Source organism: Phyllobates terribilis, unplaced genomic scaffold (assembly GCF_046119375.1).
Source record: "Phyllobates terribilis strain yellow unplaced genomic scaffold, ASM4611937v1 Scaffold_4__5_contigs__length_816908805, whole genome shotgun sequence".
Taxonomy (NCBI): Eukaryota; Metazoa; Chordata; class Amphibia; order Anura; family Dendrobatidae; genus Phyllobates; species Phyllobates terribilis.
In genome coordinates this window covers 744067786-744086435 of record NW_027362764.1, presented here as the reverse complement: position 1 = coordinate 744086435, position 18650 = coordinate 744067786, and the positions used below count along the sequence as shown (strand labels likewise).

The 18650-nt window shown below is 45.0% G+C and overlaps 1 protein-coding gene across 2 annotated transcripts in view; it reads right to left on the bottom strand.

Moving 5' to 3' along the window:
• The window catches only part of COL14A1 (collagen type XIV alpha 1 chain), a 202448-nt gene that overhangs the window by 72161 nt on the left and 111637 nt on the right, over positions 1–18650 (bottom strand). For both annotated transcript variants that reach the window (XM_073679829.1, XM_073679830.1), the window contains exons 16-21: positions 10333–10472; positions 8570–8702; positions 6546–6593; positions 5021–5160; positions 3634–3763; positions 2449–2571 (exon numbers count right to left, since the gene is read on the bottom strand). In XM_073679829.1, the coding sequence (XP_073535930.1) occupies positions 2449–2571; positions 3634–3763; positions 5021–5160; positions 6546–6593; positions 8570–8702; positions 10333–10472 (714 nt within the window). The remainder of the gene's footprint in view (positions 1–2448; positions 2572–3633; positions 3764–5020; positions 5161–6545; positions 6594–8569; positions 8703–10332; positions 10473–18650) is intronic.

Below are 18650 nucleotides of genomic sequence, written 5' to 3'. Positions count from 1 at the left end.
GCCTGTGTGATCCCAGCGCACGGAAATGTAACACTTGGAAATTTCAGATCTGCAAATATTTATATATTGGCGCGAAAATCAATTTTTTTTTTTCCTAAATAGGATCTCATCCAAAGTACACATGCATAGTAATAAGGTGCTAGGGGGGTCCTATATGGAGAAAATTAAGTTTAAGACATTTTAATACGTTTTTTTCAAATGTTTTATATTCAATATTTATTATGTGAAATATTAATATTCATTACCACCAATCTGCTGCTCAGAGGACAAAATGTCATTAGAGTTCGGTTAACCCTTTTCGGCGAGTATGCTCGGGTGAGTACCGAGTATCTTCAGCGTACTCGGTGATATGGTTGAATCGCTCCCGGGTGCATGATTTGCGACTGTTTGACAGCTTTAATACATCTGAGGAATGCTTGCTTCTTGATTCAAACATATCACCGAGTACGCGGAAGATACTCGGTACTCGCCCAAGCATACTCGCCGAAAGGGTTGACCGAACATACTCGCTCATCACTAAAAATGTCATGTCTGGGGGCTGAGCATTAGGAAAACATAGCTGCTTTCTACTAAAAACAGCGCCACTCCTGTAAACAGGTTGTGTGTGGTATTGCATTTCAGACCAAATTATCTAAGTGTCCCCTAATAACAGGAGACTCATCTAGATAGACCTTGGGTCCTTCAGTACAGTCATTGGTAGGCTTCAAAAGTTCAGTTTGCAGCCTGAGATATGATTGATGATAACAATGTTTGGACCGGCCGCCGCAGATCTCCTTACCCCAACATCAGCATCTTGTATGTTTATGAGGTTGGTGAGTCTGCCTCGGGAGGACTCTCCGGACATCGCAGTATGTACAGTGAATGTTGGACGTGTGAAACTAGTATACAAATACCCCGTTTGCCTATTAGTGCCAACTCCTTGGAAATCAGCACCCATTCCTCATTATTAATTGCCAACTGATAAAAGGGAATCTGTCACCAAATTTTCGCCACCTAATTTGATAGCAGTATAATGAAGAGGCAGAGACACTCATTCCAACGATGTATCACTTACTGGGCTGCTTGTTGTAGTTTTGATGATATCACAGTTTTATCAGCAGGAGATTATCACTAGGGGACTAGTAATCCTGCTGCCATGTAGCCCAATCCCGCCCCCACCACTGATTGGTAGCTTTCTGTGTACACTGAGCCAATCAGTCGTGTGGGCGGGGTTATACGCAGCTCAGCATTCAGAGAACTGGTAGATCTGCAGCAGCTAAAACTGTGATTTTATCAAAACTGCAGCAAGCAGCCCAGTAAGTGACACATCACAGGAATCAGGATCACGTGCCCATACATCTTGCTGCTCTCAGATGGGATAGCGAAAACCTGGTGACCGATTTTATTAACTTTATGGCTAAACAGGGGATTTGGATTATGTAATGAGAATATTGCGATCTGTAATAATGAATGATCACTGATTAATACCGAATGACAGATCTTAAAGAGACATGAAAAGTGAATATTAATGGGATTTTTCACCTTTAAGGACAACTTTTTTTTGTACATGGAGCTAATTATATATTTTTGCAATTGGGTTTCATTAAAAAATGTTTGCACTATTTGCCTTCTAGTAGCCTCTGTGTTGCGCTGTCTATGGCTGGCTGCAGAATGAGTTAACTGAGAATCAATCAGTGAGCTCGTATTAATGGTTTGTTGGGGAGTTTGTAACTCTTTTGTCTGTCTTTTTCTGAGCTCCTCTCATCTGATTTATGACCACAGACCACTTCAAAGTTGAATTTGCAAGGAAATAAAGAGCCTATAGAAGCCAAATAGTGAAATTTTTTTAATGACACCCAATTACAAAAATGTTTTTTTTTTTTTAATTGCTCCGAAAATTAGACCACCCCTTTAATCATAATCTAGCTGTAGAGCGTTTCTCTATTACTGTACTACGCTGTCAGCGTCACCCTTTAAACATTTACCCTTGGTGCCATCTGGAAGCATTAACATACTTGTGGCGAGCCGCATATTTGAACGTGTCTTAGGAGAACGCGGCCTCATCGCCGAGCCGTCCAGACACTTTCAAAGCTTTACAGTGATTTTTTTTTTTCACAAAATAAATTTCCTGGTAGAATAACTTGGACGTGAAATATAAGTGTCTAAGACTTGGCTTCGGGATAAAGGATCTGTTACAGAGTTCAGCGACGGCAGCGCTGTGCACATAACGTTTCTTCATTCCCAATGGAATTGCTCTATTTAGTGAATATTAAACCAACTTTGGAGGCAAAATTCTTCCTTTTTTTTTGGATTCTTGCACCTTTCTGTTATATAACTGATGAGAAAAATGTGGCCGGGAAAACATTGATTGAGTAACGGGACTCTAGTCAGGTCCAGGAGAACAAATTCTGGGTTCCCTTCTGGACGTTCCACTTAGAGGATGAGTAGAGAGAAAAAAGAAAAGCTTACCGCTCGTAGGCCTGTATATAATCTTGTAACCCAATGTCGGGGAAGGTGGAGGGTCCCATGTTATCCTCAGCTTGTTGTACCATTCATCGGAGACTCGCAGATTCCGGGGAGCAGATAACGGCACTGCAGGGACAAAGTATTCATCATTGGGTTACCCTGGGGCAATGGTATTTCCTTTAATACCCTACAGACAACTATCTTAGCGTGTCCCAGGGTTGGACTGGCCCATCAGAGAACCGGAAAATCCTCCGGTGGGCCCTGGCTTCTCCTTCAGGAGAGTTCATAGCACAAACCTTACAGCTGCTATGGGGCTCTTGAGTGCGGGAGAAAGGTGGGCCTGAAGTACGGTATCTTTTTTAGTGTTTTTTTTTTGGGTTTCCTGAGTACTTTTTCGCCATTTGTTGACCACCAACATTTTTTCTTTTGAGGATTTTTCCAACCTTTTTGGGGCGTCTTTTTTTTTATTGACATTTTCCGAATACTTTTTTAAACTCCATTCAACAATGAAAAAAAACCAATGGCAATTTTTCAAGACAGAAGTCTGTCAAAACGCTCAAAAATATGTCTGGACATCTTTTGGATGTGTGTCGAGCCATCCCATTGACTTGTATTGTTAAGTCTAGAGCATCTTCAGAAGGGAAGACACCTGAAAAATGGACTTGTTACTTGGCGTCTTTGGAAACTTCAAGCGGTAAATAAACGCACAAAAAACAGCAAGTTGTTTTTACATGCAATGGCTTATGTGCATTCTTTTGAGAATTTAGGGAGCGCTTTTTCAGGCGGGTTTCGTTGTGAGATCCCCCTGAAGAAGACATCGTCTGCACATACCCGTAGGCAACTTTACTGGAGTTCAGCACTTGACAACTGAAACACAAAAGCTTCACCGAGGCGGTGGACATCGCAACTGATGTAGTCGGGGTATAACTTAATCCTCAGGTAATCCATGGGACGTCCATCTCCTTCTACTGGCTATATGGCTTTCCTCTCTCCTGTTCTACATGTCCGGGGCATGGACGGGTGCTATGACTTTACAAAATAAGGACGCTGTTATTTCCAGCTAAGGACCTCAGACAGACCTGCCCTTCAACCTCCTCACTGTTCCCTTCGGATTGTCTTTGATAGACTGTATAAATATATATATAAAAGGCATAAAGTACCGTAATAATTCTAAATACTACAACATACACGTTTTCCCAGACGATGACATGGCAATCCCTTCTCCACTGAAATACACAGGGGTGACCGTGACTTTATATTCAGTGTCAGACAACAACGACTCCAGCACAACTTCGTTTTCCCTTCCGGATACGACTTTCTGCAGAAGACGAGACATGAAGTTACAAATACAACAAAAAATCAATGTATATAGCATAAGGCACACATATCGTATAGGCTCTGCGTAGCTAAAGACGAGAAGAAATGTTCCTGATCCAAACTTCACCTATGTTTCGCAACTTCGTTGAAAGGTGTTTTCTATTTGAAAATGGACTAAATACTTGTAGGATTCCATCAGTAATTTGGTTCTAGAGTTGGTGCGAATCGATTCACAGGACCTGGTCCGAGGCCACGGTAGTAGTATGCAAGGTTGGATTGGCCCACCAGAGAACCGGTGGGCCCTGGCTTCTCCTTCTGGAGAGTTCATAGCGCAAACCTTGCAGCTGCTATGGGGCTCTTGAGTAGGGGAGAAAGGTGGGCCCTCAGAATCAAATCCTCTGGTGGGCCCAATGTTCTTCAGTCTGATACTGGTAGTATGTGGTCACTGGACTGGAACCCTGAGAACTGCCTCTTACCTCCTGGCATCCGTGGCTCCTCTTTTGATTAGCCAGCCTGGCGCGACATCCTCGTTGTGGCATGATGCTCATTTGATTTTGCACCAGTCCGGCTAATCAAAAGAGGAACCTCGGATTTTGGGAGGTAGCTGGCGGTTCTCTAGGCACCAGTCTAGTGGCCACAAATAACTGACGTAGCTGATGGGTTGGGTTTCTGCAAATCGATTCACACAAACTCTAGTTGGGACCAAGCAAGAAGCGTGTACGGTGATTGGTTGAAAAGTCAGGTAAAGCCTGAAGCTGCAAGTAACTGCACCTTTTTCCTACAGTGGCCACTACAGAGGAAATGTGGTATTACATGGTGACCATTAAAATAATTGGGCCTACGTGGGAAGGAACCCTTCTTTGTAGTGGCTCACCACTCTGGAGAATAGAAGGTAATGAGTGAATTACACCTTTTATGAAGGTACGCACTTATGACTTGTCTACTCAGGACGAGCTCTATAAGACACAAGCAATGATCATTAATAAAGAAAAATTTTTACTTCTGTCTTTAACCATTTATGTGACTTTTTAGAGAAAAAAGCTGCATGTTCCGTTAAAACGTCTGAAAATGTGTGCAAAAATTTTGTGACCTTTTTTTAAAAAAAAAAGTTAAAATTGATGACTTGTCCGGAAACATCTTGAAGCCCCAAACTTTGCCTACAATGATGAACATGAAAAAACACAAACCGGGCGAATAAATAAAATAGACTTTAAAAAAGGTGTAAATTAAAAGAATAAGGGGCAAATGCGCATCTTACCACTTCTTCCCGATCTCCATATGCCGTGACGTAGGATACAAGATATTGGCGAATATTGGCATCTGTCATCAGCCACGAGACGCGTAGGCTGGATGTGGTCTCATCGTCTACTAGAAGGTTTCTGATACCTAAGCGGACCACTGTAAAGATAATAACGTATAACTACCTGTATAGTGTGACATGAAAATCCTGGGCCCCAATGCAAAATCTCCAAAGTGCCCCCAACTATCATGGTTCTTTAGTGGTACTGATCTTTTTATATGGCCCAAAGGAACCTTTTGGGTTCTCCTAGGCTTCAAGGCTCAGGTGCGATTACAACCTTTGCAACTATAATAGTTATACCCTTGACTATTATACTGAATATATTTTATAGCAATCTGTCTGGAGACTATTAAAGGGGTTATCCAAGACTATTATATTTTTTTACTATGGGTTTAAAAACTAACAGGCAGGTAGTTACAACCAGAGGCAACTACCAGCTGTCACTGACCACTCCTCCCGCGGATTCAGCTGCTCCACTTCAACAGAGCAGCTCTTCTTCTTTTGCTCTGCTCTGTTGATGAGGTGTGACTGCTGACGTCATGCTGATTGACTGTTGGCTCCCCGCAGTTGGGCAGCAGGGAGCTGGATGTCAATCAGCATGACATCGGCAGTCACACCCCGTCAACGGAGCAGAGTGGAAAAGAAGCCGCTGTTCTGTTGAGTTGACATCAGCGGAAGCCGCTCAATCGCAGGCAGGGGCTGTCGTGACCGTCAGAGATCAGCGCCGGGCACAACAGTTAGTTCTTGAGCCCATTGTAAAAAAAAATAGTCCTGGATAACCCCTTTAAACAATATTAAAGCTTATAATGCTAAATAAACAGATAAGGAACCCAGATCAACATATACAGTAAAATTCAGAAATGTTACCCTCCACTGAAAGGGCTTGTTCACACGCTGTGTTTTTGCTGAATTTTTTTTTTCCATGAAATTTGATTTTTCAAATCTGCAGCACGTCAATTCTTTAACCGTTTTTTGCAAACGAATGGGAAAACATCGCAAGTTAAAAAGCATTAAAAACTCATACAAAAACGTGAGTACTTTATGCAGCGTTTTTTCAGCCAACACTTGTTTTTTTTGCTGCAGAAAAACCTGCTCAATATGTGCATATGATCAAATACTGAGTCAACTTTCAGGTCAGAAGATTTACACTGCTACGGATCTAGCTCAGTCTGTGGATTTCAGCGAGAAGGTTTCCATTCATTGACAGCAACCAGTGATTTTGAAATCACAAAATATTTAAAAAATTTCCATTAAATCGGTGATTCGGCTTTAGTTACATAAAACCTTATAAAATACTATACTACACCAGTTATTTAACGCTGCCTTCTGATATGCATTGATCACCTATTTCATACATGGAGCCCCATCTAATCACATAACGTGGAATTAACCTATTCAAATTTTAGATTTCTTTTCACAATGAAAGGCAGAAGTTTACAGGATTAGCAAAAAAAACCTGTAATAATCAGTAAATTCCACATACCTGGTGTTGTAGGTCTTGCGGTAGTTGGAGTAGTTGTAGTTCTCGTCACTGAAAGTAGAAGCAAATGTGATATTTGTATACATCCGTATATGTTGAGTAGTAAATACAAATATGGGACTATTATGTCTTTATTTTGCATGGTTCTATTATGTGATCACTGTATGACATGGTCTTTAAGGAGGACCTGTCATTAGGTCATGAGTGTCCAGTTTTTGCTCTTATTTTACTCCCACTGCTCCCCTGAGTATACAGTTTTTTGTTTTTTATAAATCCACCATACGGTTCCAGAGATACGGGACTTTTTATTTAGTGTAATTTTTTACGGTCTTTCTAAGGGGGCGTGGCTCACTGTGGTTTTCTGGAGGCGTGTTTTAATTACCCGTAAGCACCGCCCCCGTGTAAAGACCAAAAAAATTAGCGCTAAATAAAGAGACCCATATCTCTGGAACCGTATGGCGGATTTAAGAAAAACAAAAAACAAAATAGTCAGAGGAGCAGCGGAAATAAAATAAGAGTAAAAAATGGCCACTTTTGACTTGGTTACACGTTTCCTTTAAAAAGTTCTCTGATTCTACAAAATTAATTTCCTATCCTCAGAAGAGGCCATTGCTCTCGGATCTTTGGGGTTTTGATAACTGGATCTTCGCCGATCTGCTAAGACAATAGACCACTCATTCTTATTGAAGTGAGTGTGGCTCTGTGCCAGGTAAACAATGAAAGAGGACCTGATTGTGTTTTTTAAGATATTTTTCTTTTTCTGTGTGTTTCGACATTTATTGAGTTTTTCACAGAAACTTCTTTAAAATGCGTACGTGGTTCATACATTTTGCACAAAATCAAAAAGTCTCTTTTGAGAGTAAATAAAGTAGCAAGTCCCGCTAAAATGATAGAATATTTGAGGGAAAAAATATCAGGTGTACATAAAATCATTCCATGGGAGGGGGGGATGCACAATTGAGGAAACTGTCCAAAATATCTGGAAACATCAAACCCCAGGCACAATAACGATCATAAAATAAAAAGGCTAATGCATATAAAATAGACTTAAAAAAAAGTGCAAATTTAAAGAACAAGGCGCAAATGAAAACAGGCAAAACACCAAAAAGTAGACAAGAAAATATCCAAATGCAATAATAAATCAGGTGCGTCAATTAAATTGTAAGTGGCGGTGCCAAGATTCAGATCCCCAATGATTTGATATTGATAAACTATCCTAAGGACCGGTATTCTGTTTTCTAGGATCATAGCATCCTTTAAGGAGGACCTGTCACCAGGTCAAAAGTGGCCAGTTTTTATTGTTATTTTAATCCCACTGTTCCCCTGAGTATTAAGATTTTTGTTTTTAAAAAAAATCGCCATACGGTTCCAGAGATATGGGCCTCTTTATTTACTCATGTTCTTTACCAAGGAGCACTACTCACATGGTAATAATGCCGGACACGCCCCCAGAGAATTCTGTGAGACACGCCCCCTTGTTAAAGACCAGATAAAATAGTTCATAATTTAAAGGTCCATATCTCTGGAATCGTATGGGGGATTTAAGAAATACAAAAAGTGGAATACTCAGGGGAACAGATGGATTACAATAAGAGCAAAAAATGTCCACTCTTGACCTGGTGACCCCCCCTTCCTTAAGGGCGGTATGGTTAAATTATTTCGGCACTATAAGGCACTTAGTGCAGTAATATAGCATTATAATTTATGATTTTCATTATGTACTGTATGTAGCCACCTTAGCTTAGTTGCCCTGACCTAGGATTTTCCTACCATTACAATTACCAGCAAAAGACCTTCTATAGACCTCTTTTTGGCCCTGACTACAAGAACAAGGAGCAAGGAAGTCACTAGGACTCTGTCAGTAGAATAGGACACTCAGGGGAACCATGGGACTTTTTTGTCCCCAACATCTGCCCTACTCTTACATCTATGACTTCATTACCTTCCGCCCATCATAAAGAACATATTAGGCAATTTCTAATTACTGAATTAAGACTTTTTCATTTACTGAAGAAGCGATTTCTTACAAGTTGTGGCCAAAGCCGATAGGGAATCACTTTCTGTTTCATCAGCAAATATGGCGGAAAGGGTGACTTCATATTCTGTGCTGTGAGTTAGACCATCCATCAGATAGGAGGAGATGTCTCCCTTTACAAGAGCCTGTGGAAAGAGTTGGTGAGAATGAATAAAACTGGCTTCCCATTGGTTGGAAATGTCAAAAATGTTCATATTTTCTTTATTTAGAGGGGTTGTCCACCTATGGGAATATTCTTTATTGTTTGCTTAAATGCATGTGTTTGGGGCTAAAACAAATTTTTGCAATTGGATTTCATTAAAAATTTTGCACTGTTTGGCTCTTTCAGGCTCTTTGTTTTCTGCACATGTAATGATGTGATCATAGAATCATAGAATGGTAGAGTTGGAGGGGACCTCCAGGGTCATTGTGTCCAACCCCCTGCTCAATGCTGGATTCACTAGATCATCTCAGACAGATGTCTGTCCAGCCTCTGTCCATTGAAGGAGAACTCACCACCTCTCGTGGCCGCCTGTTCCACTCAGTGATTACCTTCACTGTCAAAAAGTTTCTTCTAATATCTAATCTGTATCTTCTCCCTTTCAGTTTCATTTCATTGCTTCTCGTGTTTCCATGTGCAAATGAGAATAAGGATGATCCCTCTACACTGTGACATCTCTTCCGATATTTGTAGACAGCTATTAAGTCTCCTCTCAGTCTTCTTTTTTGCAAGCTAAACATTCCCAGATCCTTTACCAGTTCTTCGTAGGACATAGTTTGCAGTCCACTCACCATCCTGGTCGCTCTTCTCTGAAATTGCTCCAGTTTTTTTATGTCTTTTTTTAAAATGTGGTGCCCAGAACTGGACACAGTATTCCAGATGAGGTCTGACCAAGGAGGAGTAGAGGGGAATAATTACCTCACGTGATCTAAACTCTATGCAACTCTTAATACATCCCAGAACTGTGTTTGCCTTTTTTTGCTGCTGCATCACACTGTTGACTCATGTGCAGTCTGTGATCTATTAGTATACCCAAGTCTTTTTCACACGTGCTGTTGCTTAGTTCTTTTCCTCCCATTCTGTAGATATCATTTTCGTTTTTCTTGCCCAGATAAACAATCTTGCATTTTTCCCTGTTAAATACCATTCTATCAGTTACTTCCCATTCTTCTAGCTTATCTAATTCCTTCTGAATCCTGATCTGTGGTCATAAATCAGCTGGGAGGAGCTCAAAGAGTTACAAACATTCCCATTGGACAGTCAGAATGAGCTCATTGACGGATCCTCAGTTTATTTATTCTACAGCCTGCATTAGATGTTGCATCACAAAGGCTGTAGAAGGCAAACAATGCAAAATTTTTAATTAAACCCAAATACAAAAATGAATTTTAGTCAAAAATACATGCATTTAAGTAAAAAAAAGTCCTCAAATGTGGACATCCCCTTTAAAGAGGAAAATAAAATTAGAAACCAATTAAATAATACACAGATCAGAAAGCAAACACCAATTTTCCAATCGGATATAAGCCATTTACACCAGCCAATTTCAGGCCAAGGGCCGACCGACTATATTCAAGACTCTAGAGGCGACAGAAGAAAAGTGCCCGATCTCTACAGAAAGGAAGAGCAACCAGCTCCTTCTAACATTGGGGAAAAAGGAGAAAAGATAGATATATGTATATATATAAATTTATATATGTATATGATTTACAAGGACTGAGTGTGCTCTCAGAACAAATCACCAAAAATTATTTTAGAGTAAAAAAGAAATTTACCTCCTGAGTGCTACCACCAGTGCGGGGCGTCCATGTCAGTCTATACATGACGATATCTGGAGCGAATCGTGTCCAGTAAGCTCTGAAACTGTGTGTACCGATATCTCTCACATTGAGATCGCGAGGAGAAGGGACCGGCTCTGTGTGCAGTAATGTACAAGTCTTGTTATAATGTTGTAATGATACATGAGTCATCAGCAGATTAGAAATGGAGAAGGGATGGCTGTTTAGATCCAGATCTCTTGGGAAGAGTGGAGAACAGTTACAAAAGAGCGTCTCCAGTTCTGGAGGACCTTTCCTGTCCTGTATTACACACACACAACCCATTAATTTGAATGAGCGATGTGTAATACTTCATTTCCCCTGTGGAGGTGCTGCAGGGAAACTGAACACTCAGGCTACATTCACAAAAAAAATTTTTAGGAGATTATTTTGTGCAGATCCATTTCAAAATCCTCAAAAACTGATTTAGGGTATGTACACATGACACCTTACTTCCGAAGCCGCTCTTCGCTGTTGGTTATGCTGTTGTCTTCAGTGGCTGTTCTGCTAACAGCATCTTTTCCCTATATTTTCAACTATTAAAAGTGGGTGGCTTCCAAACGAAACCACCTGAAGAAAGAACATCTTACTTATTTTAACCAATTCACAATTTCCGAACCATGAAATGGTTAAAAGAAGTATCAAAAGGCTGAATATGTGCACAGCAATGTCGTTTTTACATTGCTGTGCATTATGTTTATTTTTTTTTCAGGAGGTTTTTGGGTGGAATTCTCCCGAAAAAGATGTCCTGTGCGCATTCCCTTTCAATTCATTCCTATGGGAAATCCATTTTCCTGTTCATATAAGGAGCTATTTTTAGGTTATTTTTTTCCCCCCGAAAAGATTTTGAAAAAGAAACTTGGTGAAAAAAGCCTCTCTAAACCCTTCAAAACCTCTTCAAAGACGCTTCAGTGGGTACATGCACTGAAACTGAGAGGAAACTCTCCAAATCCTCCTCAAAAACTCTAAGTTCTTGAAGAACTTGAAGTTTCCACTCAGATGACTATGTGCACACAGCGTCTTTTAAACTCAGGCGAACCTGACTTTTCAAGCAGAAGAGTTTTTTGTCTTTTGTGTGGCTTTTTGGGTATGTGCATACAGCTTCTTATTCAAGCGACTTCCGCTGTGAAAACCACCTGAAAACCTTTCAAACACCATTCAGAAAAATGTACATATGCATGTCTATGGAAAAACTATATTGCTGTTCATATGTTCAGGCTTTTCAGGTGGTTTATGCAGTGGAATCTACCTGAAAAAGATGGGTATGTGGACACGGCGTCTTTTTATGCAAATGACATATAGAATCAGCCTGAAAGAGTGCCGAAAAAGCACCTAAAATAAAGGACATACTGCACAGCAATGTAAAAAAGGCATTGCTGTGTAGATCTTCAGGATTTTGCTGCTTCTTTTATCTGCTTCAAGGTCTGGAAACCCTGGAGCAGTTAAAAGAATTAACATGCTCATTCTTCAGTAGCCGCCCACTCTCTTAATGAAGATCTTAGAGAAGATATTAGTTGTTGTGAGATCAACGGGAGAAGCTCGGTGGAGCCGCTGCATGAAAAAAAAGCGCTAGCTTTTTCTTGAAGAGTAGTTGCCTGCAAAAACTTGGTGGCCGTACCGGCATCTAGAAGGCTTTGCCAGTTTCAGCTCTGAAAACTCAGCAAAAAGACTCAGTTTACTTATACTTGGAGAATTTCTGCTCCGAAACCTTAGGAAAAAAACCTCAGTGTGAACACACCCCTAATTCGTTCAACTATAGTGAACCCAATTTTAATTAGTGGCTACCATATATACATAGTCAACATCTTGAGTTTTTCAGCATTATTATCACCTCAACACTCCTTTTAATCAGACAAGCTTAGGGTTGTTTTATGATTTACATGGGTTGTTTGCTTTTTATAATGGCTTTATTTTAGTAAAGGCCCAAAAATAAGCACATGTCATTTGTTCAGCCTGCCTCAGCAACCAGCAGTAATATGTGAGGACCTATCAGCAAGTGTTACATTTCCCTGCAGTGCCTCCACAGGCTGAATGAAGTATTACATGGTGAATCATGAAATCAATAAGCTGAGTAATTCAAAGGGGCACACTCATTGTATTCTTTCTTCAAAGGGATCCATCACAGTCAGTATAAAAATGAGATTTCTAAACCAGAAAACCCCTTGGACAACACTATTAAAGAGGACTGTGTAGACACTGTACAGATTCATACCATACAATTAGAAGGGATGTAGGCCCAAATTTAGCCGGGTATCTATTCTCTATGGTCCTGGGGATGACTATTCTGTATGTACAGGGCCGGCGTCAGCACCCGGTGCACCCAGGCAAGTGCCGGGGCCCTGAGCAGGCGGCGGGCCCACTCGCCGTCGGGCACCCCGGCGCGAGGAGAGCGGTGCCAGCGCCTGCCACATACTCCACCCCCCCCCGCTTGCTCAGGGTCCCGGCAGCCGGCGGCACAATACTTACCTCTCCCCGCGCATCCGAAGCAGCTCCGGTCTCTTCCGTGTCCTCTGACTGTTCTATGTATCTTTTTTTATGATGATTTTTATCTAAGTAAATTTCTGAAGACTTTTAATACCTCTGCCTGGTGCCTGTCTCCTGGGAGCGCTGAACTGACTGGATGAATCCTTTCATTTTCTCGTGTCCTCTGACTGTGACGTCTCAGGTCAGCGGGTGCGATGACGTCTTTCCACAGCACCCTCTCCTGACCAGTCACAGCGCAGAGCTGCAAGACGCCGGTGACGCTGAGGAGTCTGGAGTAGCGGCAGCAGGTGATGAGAAGTGAGGTGAGTGAGGGGAGAACAGCCTGCAATGGGGCATTATAGGGGGGGGAATAGCCTGCAATGGGGCATTATAGGGAGGGAGAACAGCCTGCAATGGGGCATTATAGGGGGGGGAATAGCCTGCAATGGGGCATTATAGGGAGGGAGAACAGCCTGCAATGGGGCATTATAGGGGGGGGAATAGCCTGCAATGGGGCATTATAGGGAGGGAGAACAGCCTGCAATGGGGCATTATAGGGGGGGGAATAGCCTGCAATGGGGCATTATAGGGAGGGAGAACAGCCTGCAATGGGGCATTATAGGGGGGGGAATAGCCTGCAATGGGGCATTATAGGGAGGGAGAACAGACTGCAATGGGGCATTATATGGAGGAGAGAACAGACTGCAATAGGGCATTATAGGGGTGGGGAGAACAGACTGCAATGGGGCATTATAGGGGTGGGGAGAACAGACTGCAATGGGGCATTATAGGGGTGGGGAGAACAGACTGCAATGGGGCATTATAGGGGGGGGGGGATAGCCTGCAATGGGGCATTATAGGGGTGGGGAGAACAGACTGCAATGGGGCATTATATGGAGGAGAGAACAGACTGCAATAGGGCATTATAGGGAGGGAGAACAGACTGCAATGGGGCATTATAGGGGGAGAGAACAGACTGCAATGGGGCATTATAGGGGTGGGGAGAACAGACTGCAATGGGGCATTATATGGAGGAGAGAACAGACTGCAATAGGGCATTATATGGGAGGGAGAACAGACTGCAATGGGGCATTATAAGGGGGGAGAGAACAGACTGCAATGGGGCATTATAGGGGGGAGAACAGACTGCAATGGGGCATTATATGGGGGGGAGAACAGACTGCATGAGGCATTATAGAGGGGGGAGAACAGCCTGCAATGGGGCATTATATTGTGGGGAGAACAGACTGCAATGGGGCATTATATTGGAGGGGAGAGCAGACTGCATGGGGCATTATATGGGGGGGGACAGCCTGCAATGGGGCATTGTAGGGGGAGTGGAGAACAGACTGTAATAGGGCATTATAGGGGGGGAGAACAGACTGCAATGGGGCATTATATGGGGAGGAGAACAGACTGCAATAGGGCATTATATGGGGGGGGGACAGCCAGCAATGGGGCATTATAGGGGGGGAGAGCAGACTGCAATGGGGCATTATATGGGGGGGAGAACAGACTTGCAATAAGGCATTTTATGGGGGGGAAAACAGACTGCATGAGGCATTATAGGGGGGGGAATAGCCTGCAATGGGACATTATAAGGAGGGGAGAACAGCCTGCAATGGGGCATTATGGGGGGGGGGCAGCCTGCAATGGTGCATTATAGGGGGGAGAACAGCCTGCAATGGGGCATTATAGGGGGGGAGAACTGCCTGCAATGGGGCATTATAGGGGGGGGGGACAGTCTGCAATGGGGCATTATAGGGGGGGGGCAGACTGCAATGGGGCATTATAGGGGGGGGGCAGACTGCAATGGGGCATTATAGGGGGGAGAACAGACAGCAATGGGGCATTATAGGGGGGGAGAACAGACTGCAATGGGGCATTATAGGGGGGGGGGGACAGACTGCAATGGGGCATTATAGGGGGGAGAACAGACTGCAATGGGGCATTATAGGGGGGGAGAACTGCCTGCAATGGGGCATTATAGGGGGGGGACAGTCTGCAATGGGGCATTATAGGGGGGGGCAGACTGCAATGGGGCATTATAGGGGGGGCAGACTGCAATGGGGCATTATAGGGGGGAGAACAGACAGCAATGGGGCATTATAGGGGGGGAGAACAGACTGCAATGGGGCATTATAGGGGGGGGGAGAACAGACTGCAATGGGGCATTATAGGGGGGGGAATAGCCTGCAATGGGACATTATAAGGAGGGGAGAACAGCCTGCAATGGGGCATTATAGGGGGGGGCAGCCTGCAATGGGGCATTGCAAGGGGGAGAACAGCCTGCAATGGGGCATTATAGGGGGGGAGAACTGCCTGCAATGGGGCATTATAGGGGGGGGACAGTCTGCAATGGGGCATTATAGGGGGGGGGGCAGACTGCAATGGGGCATTATAGGGGGGGCAGACTGCAATGGGGCATTATAGGGGGAGAACAGACTGCAATGGGGCATTATAGGGGGGGACAGTCTGCAATGGGGCATTATAGGGGGGGGGGCAGACTGCAATGGGGCATTATAGGGGGGAGAACAGACTGCAATAGGGCATTATAGGGGGGAGAACAGCCTGCAATGGGGCATTATAGGGGGGGAGAACTGCCTGCAATGGGGCATTATAGGGGGGGGGACAGTCTGCAATGGGGCATTATATGGGGGGGAGAACAAACTGCAATAGGGCATTATAGGGGGGGAGAACAGACTGCATGGGGATTATATGGGGGGCAGCCTGCAATGGGGCATTATAGGGGGACGACGACAGCCTGCATGAGGCATTATAGGGGGGGACAGCCTGCAATGGGGCATTATAGGGGGGGGGGACTGCCTGCATGAGGCACTATAGGGGAGGGAACAGCTTGCAATGGGGCATTATAGAGGGGGAGAACAGCCTGCATGGGGCATTATAGGGGGAAAAAACAGCCTGCACGGGGCATTATGGGGGGGGGACAGCCCGCAATGGGGCATTATAGGGGGGAGGGAGAACAGACTGCAATGGTGCATTATATTGGGGGGAGAACAGACTGCAATGGGTCATTATATGGGGGGGCAGACTGCAATCGGGCATTATAGGGGGGAAACAGCCTGCAATGGGGCATTATAGGGGGGAGAACAGACTGCAATGGGGCATTATAGGGGGGGGGCAGACTGCAATGGGGCATTATATGGGGGGGGGAGAACAAACTGCAATAGGGCATTATAGGGGGGGAGAACAGACTGCATGGGGATTATATGGGGGGGGGCAGCCTGCAATGGGGCATTATAGGGGGGGGGACAGCCTGCATGAGGCATTATAGGGGGGGACAGCCTGCAATGGGGCATTATAGGGGGGGGAACTGCCTGCATGAGGCACTATAGGGGAGGGAACAGCCTGCAATGGGGCATTATAGAGGGGGAGAACAGCCTGCATGGGGCATTATAGGGGGAAAGAACAGCCTGCATGGGGCATTATATGGGGGGGAGAACAGACTGCAATGGGGCATTATAGGGAGGGAGAACAGACTGCAATGGGGCATTATATGGGGGGGAGAACAGACTGCAATGGGGCATTATAGGGGGGGAGAACAGACTGCAATGGGGCATTATATGGGGGGGGACAGACTGCAATCGGGCATTATATGGGGGGGAGAACAGACTGCATGGGGCATTATATGAGGGGGGGAGAACAGACTGCAATCGGGCATTATATGGGGGGGAGAACAGACTGCATGGGGCATTATATGGGGGGGGACAGACTGCAATCGGGCATTATATGGGGGGGAGAACAGACTGCATGGGGCATTATATGGGGGAGAACAGCCTGCAATGGGGCATTATAGGGGGGGAGAACAGACTGCAATGGGGCATTATATGGGGGGGAGAACAGACTGCATGAGGCATTATAGAGGGAGGGAACAGCCTGCATGGGGCGTTATAGGGGGGGAACAGCCTGCAATAGGGCATTATAGGGGGGGAGAACAGACTGCAATGGGGCATTATATTGGGGGGAGAACAGACTGCAATCGGGCATTATATGGGGGGGAGAACAGACTGCATGGGGCATTATATGGGGGGGGGAGAACAGACTGCAATCGGGCATTATATGGGGGGGAGAACAGACTGCATGGGGCATTATATGGGGGAGAACAGCCTGCAATGGGGCATTATAGGGGGGGAGAACAGACTGCAATGGGGCATTATATGGGGGGGAGAACAGACTGCATGAGGCATTATAGAAGGGGGGAACAGCCTGCATGGGGCGTTATAGGGGGGGAACAGCCTGCAATAGGGCATTATAGGGGGGGAGAACAGACTGCAATGGGGCATTATATTGGGGGGAGAACAGACTGCAATGGGGCATTATATTGGAGGGGAGAACAGACTGCATGGGGCATTATATGGGGGGAACAGCCTGCAATGGGGCATTGTAGGGGGAGTGGAGAGCAGACTCTAATAGGGCATTATAGGGGGGAGAACAGACTGTAATGGGTCATTATATGGGGGGAGAACAGACTGAAATAGGGCATTATATGGGGGGGGGACAGCCAGCAATGGGGCATTATAGGGGGGGGGGAGCAGACTGCAATGGGGCATTATATGGGGGGAGAAGAGACTGCAATAGGGCATTATATGGGGGGAGAACAGATTGCATGGGGCATTATATGAGGGGGGCAGCCTGCAATGGGGCATTATAGGAGGGGAGAACCGACTGCATGAGGCATTATAGGGGGGGGACAGCCTGAAATGGGGTATTATAGGGGGAAGAACAGCCTGCAATGGGGCATTATATGGGGGGGGGGACAGACTGCAATAGGGCATTTTATGGGGGGGAAAACAGACTGCATGGGGCATTATATGGGGGGGACAGCCTGCAATGGGGCATTATAGGGGGGAGAACAGCCTGCATGAGGCATTATAGGGGGGGTAACAGCCTGCAATGGGGCATTATAGGGGGGAGAACAGCCTGCATGGGGCATTACAGGGGGGAGAACAGCTTGTATGGGGCATTATAGGGGGGGAGAACAGACTGCAATGGGGCATTAGAGGTGGGGAGAACAGATTGTAATGGGGCATTATATGGGGTGGAGAACAGACTGCAATGGGATATTATATGGGGGGGGAGAACAGCCTGCAATGTGTCATTATGAGGGGGAGAACAGCCTGAAATGGGGCATTATAGGGGGGGAGAACAGCCTACAATGGGGCATTATAGGGGGGAGAACAGCCTGCATGGGGCATTATAGGGGGAAAGACTGCCTGAAATGGGGCATTATAGGGGGGGAGAACAGCCTGCGTGGGGCATTATGTGGGGGGGGGGAACAGCCTGCACGGGGCATTATGTGGGAACAGCCAGCATGGGGCATTATGCGGGGACACAGGCTGCATGGGGCATTATGTGGGGGCACAGCCTGCATGGAGCATTATGTGGAGGGCACAGCCTGCATGGAGCATTATATGGGGGCCAGTATTCTGTATGGCGCGTTATATGGGGGCCAGTATTCTGTATGGCGTGTTACATGGGGGCCAGTATCCTGTATGGAGATTTATATGGGTGCCAGTATTCTGTATGGAGCATTTTATGTGGGAAAGAATTCTCTATGGAGCGTTATATGGGGGCCAGTATTCTGTATGGAGCATTTTATGAGGACCAGTATTCTGTATGGAGCGTTATATGGGGACCAGTATCCTGTGTGGAGAGTGATATGGGGGCCAGTATCCTGTATGGAGCATTTTATAGGGGCCAGTATTCTGCATGGAGTGTTTTATGGGGGCCAGTATTCTGTATGGAGTGTTTTATGGGGGCCAGTATTCTGTATGGAGCATCATATGGGGGCC